The sequence below is a fragment of the Propithecus coquereli genome, unplaced genomic scaffold, assembly GCF_000956105.1.
Source record: "Propithecus coquereli isolate 6110/MARCELLA unplaced genomic scaffold, Pcoq_1.0 Scaffold5, whole genome shotgun sequence".
Classification (NCBI taxonomy): Eukaryota; Metazoa; Chordata; class Mammalia; order Primates; family Indriidae; genus Propithecus; species Propithecus coquereli.
In genome coordinates this window covers 12,881,171-12,907,669 of record NW_012150840.1, presented here as the reverse complement: position 1 = coordinate 12,907,669, position 26,499 = coordinate 12,881,171, and the positions used below count along the sequence as shown (strand labels likewise).

Sequence of the window (26,499 nt, the reverse complement as noted above, 5' to 3'; positions counted from 1 at the left end):
GTACAATGAAATCATACTCAACAAGATGCTCGGTACACTGTAAAAGTCTCAATAAATAAAGAAAGAACAGGTAGAGGTGTTTACATGAAAGAAAGCGTCCAATTAAGTAGCCAACATGTATTGCAGAGGCTCAGTGGGAACATCAAACAATTCATTCACCCAATTAATATTTAATCGAGTGCCTACTATTGCCAGGTACCAGTTTTGGGAACTGTGATACAGGGTGAAAAAACTAGACTAGTTTTTCTCCCAGGGAGCTTATGTATCTAGGGAGAAAGTCAGACAGTAAATAAACATATAAAAAATTATTTTTGATAGTTGGCATAGTGCTAAAAAGACCCTAAACCAGAGTGTTGGGTAAAGAGTGAGTGCTGTAAATAAGGACTTCAGGGAAATTCTCTCTGGGGTGTGGGAAGCGAGTAGGGCCCTAAGGAACAGAAGTGTCCAGCCCTGCCAAGAAGAGAGGAGAGAATATCAGCTAGAGGGAGCACAGGTGCAAAGGCCCTGAGCAAGGAGGAGGTTGGTGCTAGGGGGCAGGGAGGTGGCTCAGGGTGTGGAACATTGAGCTGACAATGGCCTTTCTCTCTCTGGGGTAGATGCAGTTACTAAGTGGAAAGCTCTTAGTGCTGTGGTTGGCACCTGTGCATGTTCAATGACCATTAGCTGATGGCTATTAGTATTATTATTTAAATAAAAATTATTATTTTAGAAAAGGATGGCACAAATAAGTGGATAGATACAACATGAACTATCCCAGCCGACATTTACTGTAGAGGCAGTGTGGCATGGAGTGGTTAAGAGCCCAGACTCTGAAATGAGACCACCTGGTTAAATTCTGACTTGGCCACTTACTAGTCCACTTACTAAGTGACCTTGGGCTAATTACTTAAGCTTTTGGAGCCCACAGTCCTCATCTTGTAATGGGGGATGGTAATAGCATCTTTCTCATAGGGTTGTTGTAAAGACGAAATACAAGCCAGGAAGCCAGATGCAGTGGTGTGTGCCTGTAGCCTCAGCTACTCGGGAGCCTGAGTTCCAGTCCAGCCTGGGCAACATAGTGAGACCCTATCTCTAAAAAAGAAAAAAAAAATGATGAAATGCATTACTGTTTCTAAGCACTAAGGACCGTGCCTGGCCTGCAGTTAGGGCTGCCTGAGTGCTGTCATTGTTGCCCAGGCTCCACAGCAGGATACAAGGAGATGCACACCAAGGACTCTGCTCCCCAGGAACTCACAGCCAGGGCCGGGACACGCATTTAGAGATCCCAGCCACCCAAGGCAGCGTGTGATGGTTAGGGAATAAGTAGCCAGACCATCATTGGTGGGAGGCATCATTGGAAGGCTGGAATAGGGATGGGAAGGCTTTGAGACAGGATGTGAAGACAAGAAGATAAAATGAATACTAACCTGATCTGATGGCATTTGTGAGAAGAGGATAAAAATATCAAATCACTCTGTCCCAAAGCACTGCACTGCTCTGCCCTTCCCACACAGCCTTTGGAAACAGTCTATACTTCTGTAGGCCTAGCCTCAACTTTGTGGGGAGGGGAGAGAGTTCTTACCTCTCCTATCTATGAATAAAGGACAACCTCCCGAACCCTTTTGTCATCTCCTATTGAGCCCTTAAAACTGCTGGAAGTTGCTGAGACCCTTCCACACTCAGCTTTCTCCTAGGCCAGCGAGGCAAAGGGAAGTTAGATGTCAGGGGCTGCCAAGCCGAAAGGAGCTAGGGAGCGATGGGGAGACGGGGCAGAGGTGGAGGGCAATGTTGATGGAATTAACTGGAACTCTGTGTGCCTGGCAACTGGCAGATTCTTCTGCTAAGATAAGTGGAACCCTCTGCAAGGTAATTATTAGAGAGCATAAATTCCCCAGATAACCTGTCCTCCGAAGAGATATTGATGGTTGTGGGGCGTGTGCTGGAGGCCATTCTCCCTCCACCCACCTTGACTCCTTCTCCAGCCTTCTTCCCCCTCCTCTTCTTTCTCTGTTACTTCTTTCTCTAGCTCCCTGCCCTCCCTGCCTATCCCTCCTCCCTGTCAGACCACAGCCTCCCGCTCCAGTTAGCTCTTCTGGACCTTTCTTATTGCTTGCCTCTGGTCTCTCTTAGTGACACACAGGCACATAGCTTGGCCCTCTTGTGCCCCTGTGGTTCAGCAGGATTGGTGGTAGAGGTGCAGCCCTGCAGGGAGGAGTTTCCTAAGAACAGGAGGTCTGCGCTCCGCTTGGTCCAGGTCCCCAGAATGAACACTTACCAAGTGTGTACCAGTCAGTGTCAGGCACTGTGAAGGGCCGGGACTGTAGCTTGTACTGAGGATCAGGTGCTTAGCACGGCCAGGCAGGTGGTAGGCACCTATTGGCACGTCTCTTTCCCCATGCAGTGCTTTCTGAAGCTCTCTCTCCTCTCTAGAGCCTGCGGGCCTCCTTGGGAGCTCGCACTTTGATATTCCCTAGATATTTGTTGCGCACGGGCAAATAGAAAAGCAGGGCCACCAGACTTAGCCTCTCTTCTCTTGTCCCGAACAACTCAGTTCTGGCCCCAGACCTGCACCCCAACTCTGGACCAAACTGGACCTGTCTTCCTTAAAAGCCCATTTATTGACATCAGTGTCATGTCCAGCAGGTGTGTGTCTTATATCTCTCTGACTCCAAACAGCTTATCAATAGGATGACGTTATCATTTATCAGCTAAGTAAGGGCACTTTTGAGAGGGAAAGGTGTAATAATAATTACGCTGGGACCTTGATGTGAACCAGGGCTGTTGCATGAAAACTGGGTCCTATTCATCAAAGTTCTCCGCCTGAGCTGATGCTGGAAAATGAAAGCCTCTCCGACTTTTTACATTCCTGGTGGTGATTTGATATGACGTAGACATTGGACCCTGGGTGGTGTCTGGCTGGCCTGCCCTGCCCTTTAATTAGGCTCTGCACATATTCCATAATTTGGAATATGGGAGGATAATTCTTTCCATTTGATGCATGGGAGCCCAGGGCCCAGAGAGGTTGACAGATTTGCTGAAGACCCTCAGAGTCTGCTCCAGGGAGAGGGCAATGCTCTCAAGTCTCCACCTGCCTCCACGGTAGCCTTTAACTCAACAGGAAGAAATTAGGGCTGTGCACCTATCAGAAGCATCGTTTCACCATTGGCCAACAGTGTTTTCCTAAAGGACTTCCAAATCAAGGAAGGCTAGAAAAAAATGAATTTTCAGTGATGAGTTTTGCTTGCTGTAGTTAAGCATAATTATTAAATAGTTAGGGTGAGCCAGTGCTTGTTTTCCTTATTATTAACTGTATTTATGGGTTTTCATTAAGTTGTACCAAGCTGAGATAATTGTAAAACTATCTGCTTAAGCTGTGTGACTCTTCGGTCTCCTATTCTATTTCCTTTCATTCCAAGGGTAGAGATCTTTCATTATTCAAGTCTTGTGCTGTGCACTAAGGGTCGGCAAACTTTTTATGTGTAGGTCCAGATAGTAAATATTTTAGGCTTGGCAGGCCACATGGTCTCTGTTACAACTACTCAATTCTGCCACTGTAGCATGAAAGTAGCCACAGACAATATGTAAATTAATGGGCATGGCTGTCATCCAATAAAACTTTATTTACAAAAATTCTTAGTGGACCAGATTTGGCCCAGGGCCTGTAGCTTGCAGACTCTCACCATAAATGGTGGAAAAATCCTTAAACTCTAGGGGTCTGGACTGAGGATCTAATCCCACCTCTGCCTCTGTGTGACTGGGGGACATCACTTTACCTCTTTGGTTATTGATTTTCTTTGCAATAAAACCAAGATCAGACTAGACAGTCTCTGACATTCTGGGATTCTTCTATCTGACCCTTTAGTTTATGACTTTCTGGCATTTCTCTTTTCCTGCCTTTAGTCGATTTTCAGAACCACAGAGCCTCTTACAGTCCATCACCCCTTGCTCACATTTGGGGTGGATTTGGTTTCTAACTTGTATAATAACATTTTGTATTTCTCTGATGGTATCTTTTCAGGAAGCCCCATCATCCGCTCTCTTCTTGAGTTACTGAAGGGTAGCTCTGTGATAGGAAGGCTTGTCTCTGGACTATTTGACAGTTTGGGAAACTGAAGCACAAAGAAGAGAAATAGCTAAGATTACCCAGCAAATTGGTGATGCTCTTAAAAACTTAGTGCCTCTAAGAAAAGAAGTGTTGTTCCGATTATTCTAGTTCCGGAGGCAAACTCATTGTGAAAGGGCAAAAGTGCCCTCATGAGAGGCTGATGGTACAGTGGCCAAGAGCAAGGTTCTGGACCAAGATTGCTTGGATTTATATCTTGACAGTGCCACATAAGTCCCTAGGCAAATCACTTAAGACTCTCTGTGCCTCAGTTTGCTAATCTGTCAAATGGGAGGAATAATAGTATGGGGTTGTATGAGGGTAAAATGAGATAATACGTGTAAAGTGCTTAGCCCAGTGCCTGGCACGTATAGTAAACACACAATAAATATTAGCTATGCCACTTTTATTATTATGACCATCATCTTGTCATCCTTCTAAAAATATGTTGAGGGTGTCTCCTCCTCATTTTTATACCAGATTCGTCTTCAGCTTTTGGGTTGGAGACTTGGGCTGATTGCTTTGCTCCTGACCTGTATGTTGAGTGACTCTTGATGAGGTGGAAGGATTGGGAAGGAAGATGGTGGAGGGGAAGGCATGGGAAGGAGGGGAGGATGGGAACTTGGGAAAATAGGTGCGCGAGGAAAGGAGAATCGGATTCTCAATGCAGTCAAGCTGCCTGATAGTTTTGGGGATGAGAAGAAAAAAGAGATCTTTCTTAAGCAGTACAGAGGTTTCAGTGTCCTTTGTCGTTATCCTGGGATACAGAGGTGAGGAGGGCACTTCCAGGGTGCACTCAAGATTTGTTTTGGTCTTCTTGGTTCCCAGCGTATTTTCACTTCTTCCACCAGAGAACTGAAGTTTGGGGACATAGTCAGCTTCTTGGTCAGTCTGGCTTTGTTCTGTCTGTATTAAAAGGTGTAAAAGTATGTGCCTCAAAAAAACGGCGGGCCCGAGACAGTTTTCTTAGGGGGCTGCTAAGAGAAATTGAGGTGACTGTCAACCTTGTGGCAGGTTAAATGAGACTCAGTGCTGCTTTGTCTGACTGGGTGTCCCTTAGAAGAGCATCCTGGCGATCATTTGGTGTGCAGGGCATTTGCTTCTGCAGGCTGATTTTAACCAATTCTGACAAGAGGGCAGAGGCCCCCAAGTGAGGTCAGGACCACAAATCCCATCTCAGCAGGTGCATGATGGGGAGATAGTGCCCTCCGGATGACCTTCAGTTCCCATTGATTTCCTGTCAAGCAGCCTCCCCACCCCCATCCCGTTGCTGCCCCTGGCACCACTCCTGGGCTCAGGGCTCTGCAAGAGGACATGGATCAGCTCTCTGGGAAAGAACACACAGAGGTTAATCCAGAGAGAGGCCCTTTCGGGGAAATGGAATGGTGCCTTGGAGACCGTCTTCTGGTGCTGCTAGTTTACAGTGCCAATATGAGGCCTAGAATGTCCCTTTTGGACAGAGAAAGCAGTAACTAATGCCATGAATGGCCTGTTTATCCACTTGACCCCCCCCAGCCCCAGATTTTGGGGTGCCTGGTTGGCATTGTGGGGCCGTGAGCACAACTGGAGTATGGACTGTGGAATGGGCCACTGGCCTGCTGTCATAGATGTATTGGGCAGGGAGGGTGAGACGTGATGCAGCGGTGGTGTGATCGCCATTGCTTGTGCTGGGCGCCTCCCACCAGCACTGATTGTCGCCCTCTAGAAGGCCAGGCTCCCACACCCAGACTGTTTGTTGCAGGTCGGCCTAGACCTTTCATTTATCTGTTCAGTGATATCCGTCAAACATTTCCCATGTGCCAAATCCTGTGTTGGGGGCCGGGGATCTGGTGAGACAAGGACCCTCCTCTCATGGAGCTTACAGTTGAGTTGTGTAGAGACCATCAGCTGGGAAAGAGAAACATGTCCATAGTGGTAAGTGTTATGAGAAACCAAAGTAGGATATGAGCTAGCCAGGGAGAGGGCAGAAGGATAGGGTGGGCACTCTAGATAGAGTGAGTCAAAGAAGGCTTTTCCGAGCCAACCATGGAGGATCTGGGAGAAGTGCATGCTAGGTAGAGGAGACAGCATACACAAAGGTCCTGAGGGGAGGTGACCTTGGCATATGAGAGGAACAGAAAGGGGTACAGTGAGGATGGAGCCTAGTGGACATGGGGCAGGGGACAGGATGATGTAGGACAAGTGAGCACAGCAAGACCGTCTGGGCCCTGTAGGCATGGGAAAAAATTTGGGTTTTGTTCCAAGAGTAGTAAGAAGGCACTAGATATATTTTAGTAGGAGAGAATATCATGGTCTGATTTTCATTTTGAAAATACCACTTGGGCTGCTGTATAGAGAACTGATTATAGAAGGACATGTTCTTTGTGGCTGTGTTAAATGCCAGACCAATATTTCCTTTACTGGGGAGGGCAGCACTGAGACCCTTGCATTCCCGCAGCAAAGATGGGGGCTGAGGGTCTGTTTGTCTAAGAATTGTCTCTAATCAATGGTTTGCTTCTGCAGGTGATCACACCCAAGAGAAAACACACGGGTGCCCTGCTCAGAGCTAGGATTTGAGAAAGGACTCAGTCCGGGGAAACTAAAAATACTTTCTCAATCAATGAAGTTTCTGTGATGGATGTGTGTTTTCTTTCTAGGTATGATTCACTCTAGATAAAGCAGGGTTCCCCCCACCCCCACTTTTGTTGCATTCTTTAGCCTCCGGAGGAGAGCTTTATTTTGCCACGTCTGGATGCCATTTGAAAGGCAAACCTTGGATACAAGAAAAGCAACAGTCCTTTTCCTCCCTGGGGCACCCCCCTTTCCCACCCCTCCCCCAGTTATTTACTGGAAGGAATCACACAGCTTTTCTCCTGCCTCCGGTCTCCTGTCCTTGGCAGCCCCTTGACTTCAACCCTGAGATGCGTATGTCATCAGAACACCCAGTGGCAGCTCAGAAATCATGGCCAGGTTCAATATAAATTCCGTCTTGCTTAGGCAGCTTTGCATAATAAGTCCCTGAAAAGTCTTCACCAGAGTAGATGGTGGAAGAGGGATTTGTCGGGTCTAGTGGGCCTGAACATCAAATTGAGCGGTGTTTAAGTCATGGTGGGAGTTTTAGGGTCCAAGTTTTTTGTCTGATGTGACTTTCACAAGGGATACCCTCATCCCCAGTGTGTCCTTCCTGTGACGTTATGAAGGTCAGAGCCCCCGACAGAATAACTCCTCTAAGGATGTGCGGATCTTCTCCATACGTTTGCCTTGACCAGACCTCTTGGACATTTTGTTAGGGATGAGGACTTCTGTGGGATTAGTCTGCTATGGTTTAGTGCGGCCAGGTTAATCCATGCCAGCTGCCTGAAAGAACAAAACCACAGGAACAAAACCAGCTGAGTGAAACAAAGTCAGCTAACTGGGCTGTCCAGGTCTGCCATTCAAACACGGTGGCCAAAGAGCACCACAAGGCCCTCTTGTTCATGCTCTTGTTTCAGAGGTTGGGGAGTTATCCTTCAATCAGTGAGTCTCATATTTCTCAGACTCACTGGAGGATCTGGGATGTCTGGATCACATCCCAAACCTCCAGAATCAGAATTTCACAGCCTCCCACCCATTAGTGATTCCCTCACAAAACCCGAGCATGAAAGCCACTGCCTAGACCACCTTTTGTAGAGTGGGGTGACGGCATTCTCGCTAAGGACAGAAGGGCATTTCCTGCACCCGCAGAGGAGGAGCTGGTTCTCCTGGGGTAGGTCTGATGTCGTCACAGTCAAGTATTCAGTGAGCTTCTTGTGAAATTCAGAGAAGGGGAATGTTAGTTCTGTGGCATCCTGCAGGGCGCATGAATTGTGTAGATAGTGAAAAGAAAATCTCAAGAGCTGAAGTGACCTTTTTTAAGGATATGGAACAAATTTAGTAGGATTTGAACTTGCAGGATGTCTGTTTTCAGATGCTCAATCCTGTGCTCCAGAGAAGAAGCCGGGTAACTTCAGGCTCACCTCATGTTCATGTGGAAAAAGTTAGAGCATCCTGAGCATCTCTCAAATGTGAAGCTTCCATTAGTTTGCTGAGGATATCATGGCATTTCAATCAAGCAATCCACATGCTTCTGTAATATAGTCCCAGCACTGTGTTTGGTTGGGTAGCATGCAAGTACATAGCTCTGTCTCATCTTTAAGATGCTTACAGCCTAATTGAGTGGGGAGAGATAAGGAGGTGGCAGAGACTGACAAAACCCAAATGACTGTTTGGTAGCTCAGAGAAGGCAGGGAGCAAGCAGGGATAACCTGGGAGGCTTCCTAGAAGAGGTAGGACTTCAGCCAGCCCCTCAATAGGCTAAGATCAGCCAGGGCAAGGGCAGAAGGCAGGAGTTCCAGGTGGGAGGAAGGACAATGAGTAAAGTATTTTGTTGGGGTCCAGGGGTGGAGCTGTCAGCTTCATATATGCAGGGAGGTCAGAGGAGGATTCATTCATTCACTCACTCATTCAACCCAACATTGCTGGGCTTTGGGCTAGAGCAACAAACAAGCCATGTGTGGTCTCTGCACTTTAGGGAAGCCTTTGGGTGGATGGCGGGGTCCTTGCGTACCAGCTGCTCAGTTCTCCTCGATGCCTGAGGTTCAGCTTGGTGTCCTGGCTGCTTTCTGTCTTGGGAGGGAGGTTTGGATGGGCCTGACAGCCTCGAAGACACTGCCATAGTGAGTGTGGTGTCACATGGGGAGGCATCAGCCTGCTCAGGCAGATGCTCATGCCACAAAGTGGCAGAAAATACTGCTCTTTGGGGAAGGAGAAAGGAACAACGATTGATTGTAGGCATGTGTGCCAGAGGTTCTCTCTCGTTAAATTCTCTCATAGACCTGAAATAGGGATTATGTTACCCATATTGCGGGTGGTGGAATTTTAGGCTCAGGGAGGGTAATTAACTTGCCCAGGATTGTGTAGCCAGTAAGTGGTGGACCTGGACTCACATGTGCCTGATTCCAAGTCTTCTTTCCACTCTACTCTAATACATTGGCTTTCTGAGGGCCTCGATGGCCTGGCAGAGGAATTTGGGCAACATTGGTAGCCAACGTGGGTTCTATACTGAGCAATGAAAGACTAAAAACTGGATTTGAGAGTGACTTTTTTTTCTGAGGTTTTGAGTAGACAGCCACACAGTCTAAATCACCAACCTATGTGTGAAAAAGACTCTGAAGATTGTGCACATGCCGAGTATGCTTAACTGCTCTCATTTAAATGCTTGCCCTAGGTGAGTGGAATGGGAGTTGTTGTCTAATGCAACTCAGTAAAGACTTACTGGGCACCTACTGTGTGCTGGGCTCTGTGCTGATCTCTGAGGGTAAATCAGTAAGAAGGTAAGGTATACAGGGCCACTGGGTTATACAACTTCAGGGGGTGGCCTTCACATTGAAGTTGACATGAATGACACCTCTAGAGTTGTTCAGTGCCCAGCCAGAGTGGCTGTGTGCAGTGGTCCTGTAGATGTAGTCCCTTTTCTCATAGAGTTTATGCTCTAGTAGGGAAGACAAATATTAAACATTGAGTTGAGTTGAAATTGACATTATTAATAGTGTTGTTATTATTATCTTTGTTGGAAGAAGATAAAATAAGGGAGGAAGGGGATTGAAATCTCTCTCACCCATCCTCCTTAGTCCTTTCCTGTTTGAAACATCTAGAAACACCGCCTTGGTCAGCTCCCACTGCCATAACAAAATATCATAGACTGGGCCGCTTAAACAACACTTGTTTCTGACAGTTCTGGAGGCTGGGAAGTTCAAGATCAGGGTGCCAGCATGGTCAGATTCCTGGTGAGGATCCTCTTCCTGGCTTGCATACAGCTGCCTTCTTGCTGTGTCTTCGCATGGCAGAAACACATACACAGAGAGAGAGAGAGAGAGAGAGAGAGAGGACACACTCTCTGTCTCTTCTTATATGGGCCCTAATCCTATCATTTGGGCTCTACCCAATTACCTCCCATCTCCAAATACCATCATATTGGGAGTTAGGGCTTCAACATATACATTTTTGGTGGGGATGGCACAGTTCAGTCTGTAACAAACACTGAATTTGGTTTTTTGAAAAAAAACCTCTTTAGGACCTCTTTAGGAACAGTACAGTTTCAAGGAAAATAAAAAGATTCCCCCACCTTGCTAAATATTGCCCCCTGCTTGCCAGTTATTCTAAAAAACTAAACAGGAGACAGAGTTTTCCACGCATAGTTCAAGTTAAACATATTTAAATGCAAAGAGCGGGAAGTCATCATACTTGTGTAGATGAGCTTTAATGTGCGTCTGTAGGTGGCTCTGGAGGTAGGGGCAACTGAGTGAGACAGCAGGAAGACCAGTGGCCAAAGAGAAGAGGAGGCACCACTGGGGAAGGAGGGATCAGAAATCCTGCCACAGGCCAGGCTCTTCTTTATCTCTGTTTATCTCTGCTGTGTGCACAGATAGCAGTAATGGGCCAAGGTCCTGTTTTTATAGCAAGAGGGGACTTGTGGCCACACACTGGGAATGGAGAGAAAAGATAACTCCCTGAGAAATGAAATGTCAGTGCCAGATGGGATGAAGGCAAGGGAAGAGTCAAGGCCAACTTGCTAGGGAGATGGAGAGCAGTGTTGCCTGAGGCCCCCGCCATAGAAGAATGGAGACTTGCGGAGGGAGCAGGCTTCTGGCAGAAGATGAGGAATTTGGTTTTGGACATACATTTCAGCTATGGCAGGACACCTGCCCTTGGGTCAGAACACAGAACCAGAGGGGCAGCGTGAGGGAGGAGTGCAGGTGTCTGGGTTGGAAAGTTGGACCTGAGAGTCATCTCAGGGCAGTGGACATAGAGTCTGAGAGAGCCTGAGAAGTCTCGACAGTGGGGGGTTGGATGAAGAGGAGCAGAGGGTCTTGGTGGGGGTATGAGAGGCTCTGAAAATCACCTTTGGAGCCTGGTTGGCAGTCATTTTGGAAAAGTCTCATTGTTTCCCCACCCTGAGTCTTCTTTGGCTCCCTGGAATAATCCGTTCTCTCCACAGATATGCTCAAGGCGGGTCACTGGAAGTCTCCCACAGCAATGCTCACCTCTCGCAGCTCTCCTTACTCCAGATGGGATCACAAGGGACCCCCACTCCTTGCAAAGCCCACTAGGACCATGCAGCCATCACTGTTCCAACCAGCAGGCCATGGGGGCGTCCAGCTAGCTCTCTTGGGGAACTCAGCAATTTTTTCCTCTTGCCTTCCCTAATTCTGGTTGTAGCCTTGAGTAGCTTGAAGTCAGTTGTTGAAGAGAACATCATTTTGCCCAGCCTTGTGCTAGCTTCCTTGGGTCCAAGACATTGATCATCCTTTGGCTGTCCAGCTCCCTCAGTTGGTGCAAACAGGTGGTGGCTGGGGCTGGTCTGTGGCTGACCTGACCAGAGCATGCTGGTTACCATCCTCCAGAAGCCTTTTCCTGCTCCCTTTGCCCCTTCCAACTTGAATGCAAATGTCGCTCCTGAATCCCATCATTGAGGGATTTAATTTTTGGTAGAAATAGCATATTGGAAAGGACATTTGTCCTCTCTACTGTTTAAATTGCTTGCTACAGGTTGGTGAGACCTAGCCATTGATTTTCTTCTAGAGAGCGTAGCAAGCCCTGTGAAGATTTTGGCTAGTTAACTTTTGGAGAAGTGTTACTTGAATTTATCAAGGAGGTTGAAGTCTCTTTTCTCCTCCTGTATCTTGAAAAAGCCTTTAAATTTTGGTTCCGAATCTCTGCCAGCACCTGGTCTGTTTAAAAGTGACTTCCCTGGAGGCGATGGAAAGGAGCTGCTGAATGTCACGCTTTTGCAGCTTCGATCTTTAATACAGTTGTTCTAGTCTGCAGAAAGTCTCCTCTGTTTACATAAGAGAGGTATCATTCACACAAAGATTACGTTTAAAAATATACACGTCCCCTCAGCATGCCTGTTACTAATAACATTGCATGTTATGAAAGTGGAACGTGTTCAAGACGAAATTAATTTTCTCCTGGTATGCCATCTTGTTTGACTTTCTCAGTCCATTTGGTGTCAGGTACTGATGTTGGCCAACCTCTCTTTTCATTTGGAGCAAGTTCACTTTCTTGTTCCTCTTGTATGGATTGACCCTGTTGGAAGTGAGTTACTAGCATATCAGGAAAAGTGCAATTTGAAATCCTACTGTGTAGATTTCTTTTGTATTGGCTTCCAGAAGTTGGTTTTGAAATTGGAATCCTGTTCTCTCCAGTAGATGAGTTTTAGTGTACAATTTTCTTTTTCTTTTTTTTTTTTTTGGACCTGATTTTATGGGTTCTTTTTTTTAGCAGAATTTCTGGGGGCTAGAATAGTTAACATCTTTTTTGGCAGCCTGTCAAAAGATCGTGGGAAAGCAGATTACTGTTTCGCACATTGGACACCTCTCCATCACGCATTCTCATCGGTTCTCGTCGATGTGGCGTGGCTGGTTGCTGTTTTTCGGATGGGAGCCTAAGTGGCCAGGACACCCTGAACAGGCTGTGTCATCTTGTCTGGGCCAAGCTGCCTGCGAAAGTTTTGTTGCACTAAGCTACATCGCCTTAGCAGAAGGCATGTAAGCTGGAGTGACACAGATGAACACTTTGTGGAAAATGGTTCTTTATTTTTGATCAATCTCATGATCCTTGTTACCAGCTTTGATTACATCAGCTTATATGCCATTCTGCTTTACAGCATTTTAATGGGCTTTCATCTCCCTCCCCCAATTCATTTCCAGCTGTGTGACTATTATAATTTGAATACAGTTTGGTTTTGCAACTGCCAGGATACTTTCTGAACATGTTATGCCTTCCTTGTGAAGATGTTCAGAGGTAAAAAAGGAGCAAAGGGTTGTTGTTTTTTTTTTTTTTTCCAGACTCTTATCAACAAGCAATTTCCAAATGATGTCTCAGAAGCTTCCAGGGTTATATTCTCCCGTAATAAGATATTTGCTTAAGGCTTTTTGGTAGAATCTGACTCATTGATTTTCTAAAAAGAGTATGGACAAGTCCATTTAAGACTTTGCTTTCTAATAAGTGGTGGTAAGAATGTGAAGTAATTGGAACCCTGGTATACTGTTGGTGGGAATGTAAAATGGTACAACCACCATGAAAAAACAGTATCGTGCTTTCTTAAAAAATAAAAAATAGAACGACCATGTGACCCAACAATTCTACTCATGGAATATACCCCAAAGAATTGAAAGCAGGGTCTTAAAGGGATATCTGTACACCCATGTTCATAGCAGCGTTATTCACAATAGCTAAAATGTGGAAGCAACCCAGGTCTCCATCGGCAAAATGGGCAAACAAAATATGGTATATACACACAATGGAATATTATCCAGCTGTAAAAATAAAGGAAATTCTTACACAAGCTACAACATGGATAAACCTTGAGGACATTATGCTAAGTGAAATAAGCCGGTCACAAAAAGACAAATACTGTACAATACCATTTATAGGAGGTACTTCGAGTAGTCAAAATCAAAGAGAAAGTGGAATGGTGGTTGCCAGGGCTGGGGGGAAGAAGGAACGGGAGTTTTTGTTTAATGGGTACAGAGTTGCTGTTTTGCAAGATGAAAGGAGTTCTGGAAATGGATGGTGGTGATAGTTGCACAACAACATGAATTTGCTTAATACCACTTAACTGTACTTAAACTGTGCATTTAAGATAGTAAATTTTATGTTATGTGTATTTTACCACAATTTAAAAAAATGGAAAAAAACCCAACTTTGCTTTTTTTTTTTTTTTTATTCCTCTTAAAATATTTAGGTTAAGAAATATTATTTTTAACTTAGAGACTTTCCCTCCTAGATTTTGGCTTCCTCAAATCTACATAGAACTAAAACAAAGGGACATTCATAATGTTTCTTCAAAATGAGCAAATAGATTCTCCCTTTTGCCCCTGCAGTTCCTGTGTCTCCTCCCCTTCTCACCCCTTCTCCCCCCCAACCCCAAGTAAGAGGCTCAAGTGTACCTGGTAAACGTTATGTTATTACATTTGAATTTCCTTGAGCCATTTATTAGCCTCCACTGTGTGCCTATGTTTTGTTTATTAGGTATTTGATCTCATTGATTATTTTTGTGCTTTACATTTGATCAGTTATATCAATGCTTTCTTTTTGGTCTTTGGAAAGGACACTATCTTAAAATTAATAGCATCACCACATGTCCAAGGATACCAAAGAGTCAGGAACATAAAATTTGCTGTGCTTAATCAGATCATCACTCCACCAACCAGAAAGGTCTTTCTAATTGTGTTTTAAACTCCGGGAATGGAATTATTTTGAATTCAAAATTCAGCTATTATTATTTAAAATACTCCTTTTGTTTTCCATCAGAAAGTTATTTTTCTTTAAATATGTGATTTTAAAAGATTAGTGATGGCCCCTCTACATCTTCTTCCCCTACAATAGCCCTACTTTTATAGGATGTCTCCTCTGCCCTTCTAGTCTTTGTTTATATGGAGTGTTTCTCTTCCATAGTGATGGAGATCTGGGTATCTTTGCTGGTGGTTAGGGTTCATCTACAGTGTCTTTGCTGGTGACCTCTGAGAACAAAGTGTGGCTGATGGGGGATGTTAATGAGGGGCTTCTAGAAGCTTGATGTCCTCTAGATCCCATGCAGAAGATTGTTGCAGAGCTACTTGCTTCTGGAGCAGGACTTGTCTCTCTTAGTTATGGTTTATTCTTGGGGCCCTAGGCTCTTTGTTAAAGAAATTTCTAAGTTACCTGATGGATTTAGGATAGGAAACAGAACCTGGTGGAAACCTGACACTGAGTGGCATTCTGCCCATTGGCAAGGCTCTTGGTGCTCACTGTCTTGGTCTTCATAACTGTGAAATCTTCCCAGGGAGGTGGGTGGGTGACATCAGTTTCCCTCTGGGTGTGTTTAGGTTTTCCCCGGCCTCATGCCTTCACTCTCTGTCTCTGGCAGGCTTGGGGACCAGTTCTACAAGGAAGCCATTGAGCACTGCCGGAGTTATAACTCGCGGCTGTGCGCAGAGCGCAGTGTGCGTCTTCCCTTCCTGGACTCACAGACTGGGGTTGCCCAGAACAACTGCTACATCTGGATGGAGAAGAGGCACCGAGGCCCAGGTGAGCGAGGCCACTCCTGGATGTGCGTATATGTAGGCTCCCAGTCTGGAGGGAGCAGGACCAGAACTCATCTGGGAATCCAGGCAGCCTGGGTGGGGCGGGGGTGTGGCAAAGCCGCACCTGGGCCTCTGAGACACTTTCAAGAAACTCAACTACTTTTATAGCTCCTGGCAGGTGGTCCAAGGATTGCAACAAGGATGGTGTGCTGCTCTGGGGCCTTGAAGCCATGTGGCTGTGATGGGGCGGGGAGTGAAGGAACTCAAGATGTTTCTCCCAAAGAAGGCAAGACTGAGGATATGACAGCAGTCTTCATCTTTTACCCTTGGGTGTTGGTTAAGAGCTGGAAATCGGCAGTCAGAGCTGGGTGTGAGGCTTAGCTTTGTCACCAAACTTCTGTCCCTCAGGTTCCTCATCTGTGAAATGTAAATATTATATAAAGTACTTACTGCATAGGATTTTGTCTAATTAAATGAATATATTCAGGAAAAAACTCACAACAGGAGTTTAGTACATGGTAAGTATGTGCTCCAAAAACGCTACTATTGTTGATATTACTATTATTATTACTGTTACTTTGACGCAGTTTTCTAGGCTCCAGAGAGCAGAATAAAGACTTTTATTAGGGAGGCACCTATAGGAATGTGGTTTTCTGGTTGTATATGGATATATTTTGAAAATGTTTATTTTGAAAAATTTCAAACTCATATAAAAACAAGACAATAGTAAAATGAATCTCCATGTATCCCAGTCTCAACAATAATCAACTCATGGCCAATCTTGTTTCCTTTATACTCACCCCTCCTTTTCCTCCCTGACCCCAGATTATTTTGAAACAAATCCAAGACAGCACATTTTTCCATCTGTAAATGTTTTGTTATGTATCTCTAAATGGCAAGCACTTAAACAAACAAACCCACAATTGCTATCAAAGCTCAATGAATTAACAAGACTTTATATCATCTAATATGTGGTCGACATTCATTTTTCCCCTGTAGTTTAAATAGAATCCCTACACTGCATTTGGTTGATGTGTCTCTGCCTTTCTCTTTCCTCCTTGCATGTTATTAGTTGAAGACACTGGATTGTTTGCACTCTAGGGTTTAGCAGGATCTGGGTTTGCTGATTGCATCCTGATGGTGTTATTCCGGTGGATTGGTGGTTAGGTCTAGAGACTTATTCAGGTTCAATTTTTTTGGCAAGAGCAATTCCTCAGTGGTAGTGTGTACTTTGAACATGAGGCTCACACAGTCTGGTTATCTCTTTTACTGATGTTAGCAGCCCTTCATGATAATTGCTGAGATTCTTTATTTCATTAAGGGTTGCTAAAAGGTGACATTCAATTCGAGGCCATCATTATATCTTCATTTATTAGCTCTACAACTTGTATAAAGAAAAACATGCCCTCATTAAAATTTTGGTTATTGTGGGTACAGTTCACAAATGAAAGGCAGGATAAATGATTTTTTCCCCTTTATTTACCAGTTTTCAAAATAATGAGTTGGTTCCCTAGAATTCTCTAAAGGTGATCAATAAAGTTATTTTTTTGGAGCACCATCATGAACTCATGGATTTAAATGTATTTGATGTATTTTAATCCATTGCAGCTATTATTCTTATTGATGCTTACATTGTCCTATCTTTTTGGCCATTAGGGGTTTTGGCCAATGTTGGTGTTTTGAAATAACCTCAGTATTTTCTGATAGCCTCCGTGTTACCCTAATATTCAGACAAGATGTTTCAGGCTCATTTTGTATACTTCCTGCCCCAGGCCTGGAAACAACTAGTTCTCTAAGAAATCCTGGTTCCTTTTCATAGGAAATGTTATTTAGAGACCACATTCTGGTTTTGGTCATTGCTTCTGGGTTGGTCATTGTTTCTAGACCTTGTCAGTAAGTAGTACTAAGACATAGGATTTTTTTTCTTTTTCTTTTTAAGAGAAAATATATTACAAAATTACACTGATATTTCCAATTCAATTCAGTTTTTCCCTTTTTTAAAATTTCTATTTCTCTTCAGTGTTTAATTCAGTTTAAAACAGTTTTTACTTAATGATCTTAATTCCATATCTCCTTTCTCCCACACCAAGAAAAAAAAAATCCTGGGTATTAATGATACTGACATAATTACCTATTTGCTTTATCCTATTATACATACACACACACACAGTATCAGAATAACAGTAAGACTACCAACAATAAGATTACCGAAAAAGGTTTAAGATTTTTTCTTTTTTTTTTTTTTTGCAATTCTTTTTGTCTTTAGGGTATATTTCATTAAGAATGTAAAGTCAAATTACTCTGCTTTAAGGTCAGTTGAGAGAGTTCCTCTGTGGTTGTGCCACTAAATATGCAGTTGGATTTATTTTTCATTTTGTTTTCACTTATCAGTGGATAAGGGGGATTCATATAATTTCTTCTTCTTTTTAAAATTAACTTTTTTCTATTTTGAAATAATTATATATCTACTGGAAGTTGCAAACATAGTACAGAGAGATCCCCTATACTCTTCATCCACTTTCCCCCAAGATGAACACATCTTACAACATCAAAACCAGGCATAGCTCTATGTCATTTTATCACATGTGTAGATTTGTGTGACTACCACCACAATCAAGATACAAAACTATTCAGTCATCACAAACAACCACCCCTTTAGAGTCACCACCCCCATCGTTCAAATCCCTTTACTTTCCCCCATTTGTAATAGAGCTGTCTTAAACATTCCTCTACATACATTGAAAAAATACACCAGACAGTGTTGAAATGTTTGCTTCAACCACCAAACATCATTTAGAAAACGGAAGGGAAGTGTTTATTGTATTTACTCATATTTTTACTCTTTCATTGTTCTTCCTTCATGACATTTCAAGATTCCTTCTTTTATCATTTCCTTTCTGATGAAGTACTTTCTTTAGCCACTCTTTCAGAGTAAATCTGCTGGTGACAACTTCTCTTAGTTTTCCTTGATTTGAGAATGTTTTGATGTTGCCTTCATTCCTGAAGGATATTTTTGCTGCGTATAAAATTCTGGGTTGACAGTCCTTTTATTTTTAGCACTTGAAAAATATTTTGCCACTTCTGATGGTTTGTGATAAGAAATCTGCTATTATTCAAATAGTTTTTGCTTTATAGATGAGGTATCATTTCTCTCTCATTGCTTTCAAGTTTTTTTCTTTGTCTTTAGTTTTCAGAAATTTGATTTTGATGTGTCTTAACATAGATTTCTTTGGGTTTATCCTTATTGGAGTTCACTCAGCTTCTTGAACCTGTATGTTTGTTTTTTGCCAAATTTGGGAAAATTTCAGCTATTATTTCTTTGATTACATCTTCAGCCCCACCCTCTTTCTTCTCTCCTTCTGGGAGTTGAGCAACACAAATGCTAGATCTTTTGTTATAGTCAACAAAGTCCCTGAGGTTCTGTTCATTTTTTTATTTCATTTTATTTTCTCTCTGTTGCTCATCTTGGGTGATTTCTAATTGTTCTCTCTTCAAGTTCACTGCTTCTTTCTTCTGTCTTTTACATTTTGCTATTGAGCCTATCTATTAAGGGTTTTTTTTTTATTTTGTTTTTTGTGTTTTTTTGTTATTTTTTTTCAGTTCTCAAATTTCTATTTGGTTCTTCTTTATATTTTCTATTTCTTGTTGTGATTTTACATTTTTTCATGTGTTCATAATTGTTTGTTGAAACATTTCTATGACAACTGCTTTAAAATCCGTGTCAGATAATTCTAACATTTTTATCATTTCAACTCAAGTTGAGATTTTCCTGGTTCTTTGATAAGTGATTCTGAATGAATCTTAGACATTTTGGCCATTATGTTATGAGACTGTAAATGTTATTTAAATCTTCTATTTTAGCAGGCCTCCTCTGATACTGTGCCAATAGGGCAGGGGAGGTGCCCCTCATTAGTGTCAGATGGGTGTGGAAGTTCAAGTACCCTACTTGGCCTCTGTTGACACCCCATTGGGGGAGGAGCACCTTGTTGCTGGTTGAAGTGGAAGTTCAGGCTCCACAGGTCCCAAAGTCCCTAGCTGGTCTGCCTTATTTCCTTCACTTTTCAATATTTTTAAATGTTTGTTGTCTGAATAATGTCCATGATATTTAGTTGTACTTAGTGGGAGGAATACGGAAAAGTTTATCTACTCCATCTTTCCAGAAGCAGAAGTCCCTGAATTGCTTTTTCCTTAAAAAAATTTAACAGCTTTATTGAAGTATAATTATATATAATAAACTATACATATTTAATATACATAATTGGATAAGTTTTCACACGTATACATTTGTTAATCCAGATATTTTGATAATTCTAGGTCTTCTATATAGATTTTACAATCTGTTTGTCAATTTCTACAAAAAACCTGCTGGGATTTTGATTGGGATTGCTTTGAATCTGTAGATCCATTGGGGAAAATCAACAATTTTCATTATTGCGTCTTCAAACCCATGAATATAGTGTATCTCTCCATTTATTAATGTCTTCTTTAATTTTTTCCATGAATGATTTTTAGTTTTCACTGTATGGATCTTTCACATTTTTGTCATATTTATCTCTAAGTACTTAATATTTTTTGATACTATTATAAATGAATTCTTAAAATTTCAATTTCTAATTTTTCTTTACTAGTATACAGAAATACAATTGATCTTGTGTATTCTTCGCCAAACTCATTTATCAGTTCTAATAGCTTTGTGTAGATTCCATATCATTTTTTACATGGTTGATTATGTTAGTGAATAAAGAAAATTTACTTCTTTTTTTTTCAATATGGATAACTTTTATTTATTACTTATCTATTGCACTGGCCAGTCTGTCCAATATAATTTTAGGTAAAAGTGGTGAGATTAGACATCCCTATGTTGTTCCTGATCTTAAAGGGAAAGCATTGCTTTTTATTATTAAGTGTGATATTAGCTGTAGATTTTTTGTAGATATTCTTTATCAGATTGAGGATGCTCCCTTCTATATCTAGTTCGAGGGTTTTTTTTCAGGAATGTATATTGGATTTTGTCAATTGATTTTCTATATCTATGGAGAGGATCATGTGGTTCTTCTGTTGTGCTTTGTTAATATGATGAGTTACATTGATTGAATTTTGAATGTTAAACTAATAATTGCATTTCCAGGATAAACTCACTTTGTTGTAATGTATAATCTTTTTTATATATTGTTGGGTTCATGTTGCTCAAGTTTTATTAGAGTTTTTACATCTATGTTTATGAGAGATATGGGTCTATAGTTTTCTTGTAATATCTGTGTCTGGTTTGAGTATCAGGGTGATGCTGGCCTCATATAGAGTTGGGAAATATTTTTTCCTTTTCAGTTTTCTGAAACTTTTTATTAGAATTGGTATTATTTCTTCCATAACTGTTTTATAGCATTTACCAGTGAATCCATCTTGACCTAGCAATTTCTTTGTGGGAATGTTTTTAACTATAAATTTTATTTCTTTTGTAGGTATAGGCCTGTTCAGGTTATCTATTTCATTTTGAGTAAGCTTTGGCAGTATGTAACTTTGTCTATTTCATCTAAGTTGCCAGAATTAGTTGCACGAAGTTGTGTATAATGTTGCTGTGTTATCCTTTTTTTTTTGAGATGGTGTCTAGCTCTGCCACCCTAACTAAAGTGCAGTGGCATCATCATAGCTCACTGCAACCTCAAACTGCTGGGCTCAAGCGATCCTCCTGCCTCAGCCTCCCAGAGTGCTAAGATAATAGGTGTGAGCCACCATGCTGGGCCTTGTTATCTTTTAAATACATGTAGAATCTGTGGTGGTATATCCTTTTATTCCTTATATTAGTAATTTGAATTTTCTTGTTTACCTGATCATTCCAACTAGAGGTTTATCAATTTTATTGATCTTCTCAAAGAAATAGCTTTTGGTAGAATTGATTTTCTGAATTGTTTTTTCTGTTGTCTATTTTATGTTAATAGTTTTCTGTTCTGATCTTTATTTTTATTTTTCCTTTCTTTTACTTTGGATCTTATTTTCCCTTCCATTTCTTATTTCTTAAAGTGAAAACTGAGGTCATTGATTTTTTTTTTTTAAATACCCTTATCTTCTAAGTGAAGTCATTAATTTGAGACTTTTCTTTTCTACTACAGGCATTTTATAATATAATTTCCCCCTAAATACAACTTTAGCCTCATTTTATATATTTTGATGTTGGGTTTTTATTTTCATTCAGTTAAAAATATTTTTCTTTTGGTTTCTCCTTTTACCTGTGGATTATTTAGAAGTACATTATTTAGTCTCCAAACATTTGGGGCATTTTTCAAAGATGTGCCCATTACTTATTTCTAATTTAATTCCATATGGTCAGAGAATACTTTGTATGATTTGAATGCTTTTAAATTTATTGAGACTTGTTTTATGGCTCCAAATATGGTCTATCTTGGTAGGTGTTCTCTTTGTGCTGGAAAAGAATGTATATTTTGCTGTTGTTGGTTGGAGTGTTCTTTAAATATCAGTTAGGTCAAGTTGGTTGATAGTGTTGTTCAAATCTTCTGCATCCTTACTGATTTTTCTATTCTATGAATTATTGACAGAAAGAGTATTAAAACTTCTGACTATAATTGTGGGCTGGTTTATTTCTCCTTACAATTATATTAGTTTTTGTTTCATGTATTTTGAAGCTCTGTTATTAGTTACATAGACATTTAGGATTGTATGCACTCTTAAAAATTGATCCCTTTATCATTATGAAATAAACTTCATCTCTACTAATATTATTTGCTCTGAAATCTACTTTGTCCAATTTTTTTTTTATTTCAGCATATGGGGGTACAGATGTTTAGGTTACGTATGTTGCCCTTGCCCCCCACCTCCCCCTCTAAGTCTGAGTTTGAAATATGTCCATCCTTCGGGTGGTGCACATTGCACTCTTTGTGTATGCATACACCCGTCCCCTCCCCCCTCCTCCCCCCTCCCCCCTCCCTCCTGCCCAACATCCAATAGATGTTATTCTTATATGTGCACTTATGTGTTGATTGTCCAGTATTAATATAGCCACTTCACCTCTCTTTTGACTAGTAACATGGCATATCTTTTTCCATTCTTTTACTTCTGACTTAGTTGCATCTTTATGTTAAGAGTAGTTTTTTTTTTTTTGTAGACAGCATATGGTTGTGTCATTTTTAAAATGTAATCTGACAATCTGTCTTTTAATTGCAGTATTTAGACAGCTTACATTTAATGTGATTATTGTTTAGTTAGCTTTAAATCCATCATTTTGCTATTTGTTTTCTATTTAGTCCATCTGTTTGTTTTGCTTTTCTGCCTTTTTCTGGTTAATCGAATTTTTTATGATTCCATTTTATCTCCTTTTGGTTGGCTTATTAGCTATAACTCTAGTTATTTTAGTGATTGCTTAGTGTTTATAGTATAGATCTTTAACTAATTACAGTTAACTTTAAAGTGATATTATTCTACTTCATGAATAGTATAAGAACTCTACAGTGGTATTGTGATTAACAGAATAATGCCCCTTCCCCTGTCCCTAGACATCCATGTCCTGATCCCTACAATCTGTGCGTATGTTACCTTATGTGGCAAGAGGGACTTTGCAGATGTGATTAAGTGAAGGATTCTGAGATGGCAAGAGTATCCTGGATTATCCAGGCGGACCCAATGTAATCTCAAAGGGTCCTTATGAGCAGGAAGCAGGAGGGTCAGAGCCAGAGCAGGAGCTGTGATGTTGGAAGCAGAAGTCAAAGTGATAACAATGGAAGAAGGGGCCATGAGTCAAAGAATACAGGTGGACTCTAGAAGCCAGAAAAGACAAGGACACAGATTCTCCCCTGGAGTCTCCAGAAGGAATGCAAGTCTGCTGATACTTTGATTTTAGCCCAGTGAAGCTGATATTGGACTTCTGACCTCCAGAATTATAAGATAAATTTATGTTGTTTTAAGCCTTGTGGTAATTTGTTACAGCGGCAATAGGAAACTAATACAAGTGTACTTCTATTTTTCCCCTACTGGCCTTTGCACAATTATTATACATTTTATTTTTACTTGTGGTATAAATCCCATGCTACATTGTCATTATGTTTGTTTAAACAGTCAATCATCTTTTAGAGAATTTTAAATAAGAAAAACAGCTTGTATAATTACTCACCTACTAAACCATTTCTGATGCTCTTCTTTCCTTTGTGTAGATCCAGACATAGATCTGGCGTCACTTTCTTTCTGCCTAATGTTTTAAAACATTTCCTTAGTATGGGTCTGCTGATGATGAATTCTTTCAGCTTTTGTATGTCTGAAACTATCTTTAGTTTGCCTTAGTTCTTAAAAGATATTTTTGCTGGGTATAGAATTCTAGTTTGACAGTTTTTTTTTTTCTTTCAGTCATGTAAGGGTGTTGAACTACTCTTTTCTTGCTTGCATTGTTTCTGATGAGAAATTATCCTTATCTTTGTTCCTGTATATGTAACGTGTCTCCTTTTTATGGCTACTTTTAGTATTTTCTCTTTACTATTTTGAGCAATTTTGATTATGATGTGCCTTGCTATAGTTTTCTTTATGTTTCTTGTTCCAGTTTTGTTGAGCTTCTTGGGTCTATGCGTTGATAGTTTAAATCAAACTTCAGAAATTTCCAGCTGTTATTTGTGCAAATATTTTTCCTTCCCCCTCTTCAATTATGTGCATATTATTAGGCCGTTTGAAGTTGTCCCATGGTTCATTGATGCTGTTCTTCTTTTTTAAAAATTCTCCTTTTTCTGTGGGTTTCGTTTTGGATAGTTTCTATTGCTGTGTTCTCCAGTGCACTAATCTTTTCTTCTGCAATGCCTAATCTGACATTAATTCCATCTGGTGTGTTTTTCATCTCACACATTATAGTTTTCATCTTTAAGAAAATATATCTTCTGAGTTTTTACTAAACTTTTGAACATATAGCTTACAAATAATAACTGTTTTAATGTTCTTCCTATTAATTTGAACATCAGTTTAAGTTTTGGGTTTATTTCAACTGATTGGTTTTTCTCCTCATTATAGGCCATATTTTCCAACTACTTTACATGTCTTCTAATTTTGGACTAGATTCCATGCATTATTAATTTTTCCTTGTTGGATGCTGTATATATTTTTTTATTGCTATAAATATTCTTGAATATTTATAGCAATATTGTTTTGGGACACATTTAAGTTATTTGGAAACAGCTTTATGCTTACCTGTTTTGCTTTTAAGATTTTTTTTTTTTTTTTAATAAAAAAGATGAGGTCTCACACTTGCTCAGGCTGGTCTCAAACTCCTGAGCTTGAGTAATCCTCTCACTTCGGCCTCCCGGAGTGCTAGGATTACAGGTGTGAGCCACTGTGCTCAGCCTTGCTTTTAAGATTTGTTAGGTCACCTGGAGCAGGATTCAGTCTAGGGCTGAGTATTCCTTATTAGTGAGGCAAGACCCTTCTTTGTACTCTACCTAGTACCCCATGAATCATGAGGTTTTCCATATTGGCTGATGGGAACAGACTATTCCTGGCCACTTGTGCACACCAGGCACTGTTACCTCTAATCTTTTTGGGTGTTTTTTCCTCCCAGTCTTGGGTATTTTCCTCACAGGCACGCACTGATCAGTACTAAGCTGAATACTTGAAGGGGATCCTCTGTGAATCTCTACAGTTCTTTCTCTGTGTAACTCTCTTCTGTTTACTGTTGTGTTCCTTGAGTTCTAGTCACTGGGGTCTCCTTAGACTCTCAGCTCTTTCTCTTCAACTCAGACTTAGGGAGTCTGCTGGGCTCTACCTAATTCCTCCTGTATTCTTCCTCCCTGTGCTACAGTCTGGAAACTTTCAAGGCTGGGGCAATCATAGGGCTCATCTTATTTGTTTCCAATGTCTCAGGGATCACTGTCCTTCAATGCCTGATGTCCAGTGTCTTGAAACTGTTGTCTCATGTTTCTTTCTCTCTTCTGGTTTTAGGTAGACACTAAATCTGGCCTTCATACTCCATCTTAGTAAGAAACAGATGTATGCTTTTTATTTTAATTTTACTTTCTAATTGTGTAAAATATTTGCACGGTTCTACAGTCAAATCTATAAAGCATGGTATATTAAGAGAAAATCTAGTTGTTTCTCCCCTTTTACTCTATTTCTTCCTTCTTGCTATAGACAACTTCTTCCTTCTCCTCTTCTTCCTCTTTTTCTTTTTGTTACTATTATTGCTCTTTTTCTTAAGTATATTGTTTTTGTTTTTGATTTCTTGTCCCATTAAAAAAAACCTATGCAAACATAGAACACATGTTTATGTATGAATATGTGTGTGTCCCCATTTGTTAAATAAATGATAGTATATTATACATACTACAGTTGTCCCTTAGCATCCACTAGGGATTGGTTCCAGGACTCCTGCAGATACCAAATCTCATAGAAATTCCACAGCTCTTCAAGTTCCTGTTATAAAATGGTGTAGCATTTGCATATAACCTACACACATCCTCCTGTATACTTTAAATCATTTCTAGATTCCTTATAATACCTAATACAATGTAAATGCTATGTAAAGACTTGTTATACTGTATTGTTTTTTAAAATTTATGTTATTTTTAATTGTTGCTTTATTTTTTATTGTTTTTTTTCCCCAAATATTTTCAACACGTTTGGTTGAATCTACATCTGCAGAACCTGCAGATATGGAGGGCCAACGATATTCTCTAACTGGTCATGTTCACTTAACAATATATCCCATTGCAGTGTATACATCTCTGTCTCTCTGTCTCTGTCTCCCATTTTAATAGCACTGTAATAGTCCGTCGTGTGTATATATACTATTGTTTACTTAACAAGATCCCTTATAAATGGAGATTCGGATTGTTTCCAGTCTTTCTCTAGTATAAAAAATGCTGTAGTGAACATATATTTTTATATTTTTGCATATGACTCTGATATAGATTCCTAGAAGTGGAATTTCTGGGTTAAAGGGCAAATACATATGTGGTTTTGCTAGATATGCCACATTCTTCTTCATAGGGTTGTGCCATTTGTATTCCCACCAGCGGTAGATGAGAGTGGTAGGAATACTTCTAGCAACAGAATATTTCAACAACACAGTAGACTGCCTCATGTCAGGGTGAGAACTAGAGTTATTAAAACAGTTGCCATGTTGGGGGACACTTGACAGGGATGTCACAGAGGTGACTCTTGTATGAGGTAGGGGTTAGACCCAATAATTATTAAGCTCCCTCCCCACACTATAATCCAATTTTTCTAAAAGAATTCTTCCGGTGAATTTAGAAAGTATGTCCTGGTAGTTTTTCTGCTTCTTCATCCATTTTATACTCCTTATTATACTGCTTTTATATTGCCAGGATGCATTGCTCTTTGAGCAGTTATAGCTGGTGACATGGTAGCAAG

At 40.9% G+C, this 26,499-nt stretch overlaps 1 protein-coding gene across 1 annotated transcript in view; it reads left to right on the top strand.

The window, feature by feature from the left end:
- The window catches only part of DPF3 (D4, zinc and double PHD fingers, family 3), a 233,774-nt gene that overhangs the window by 84,714 nt on the left and 122,561 nt on the right, over window positions 1-26,499 (top strand). Inside the window, exon 2 of the mRNA XM_012656079.1 lies at window positions 14,991-15,151. Coding sequence (XP_012511533.1) covers window positions 14,991-15,151 — 161 coding nt within the window. The remainder of the gene's footprint in view (window positions 1-14,990; window positions 15,152-26,499) is intronic.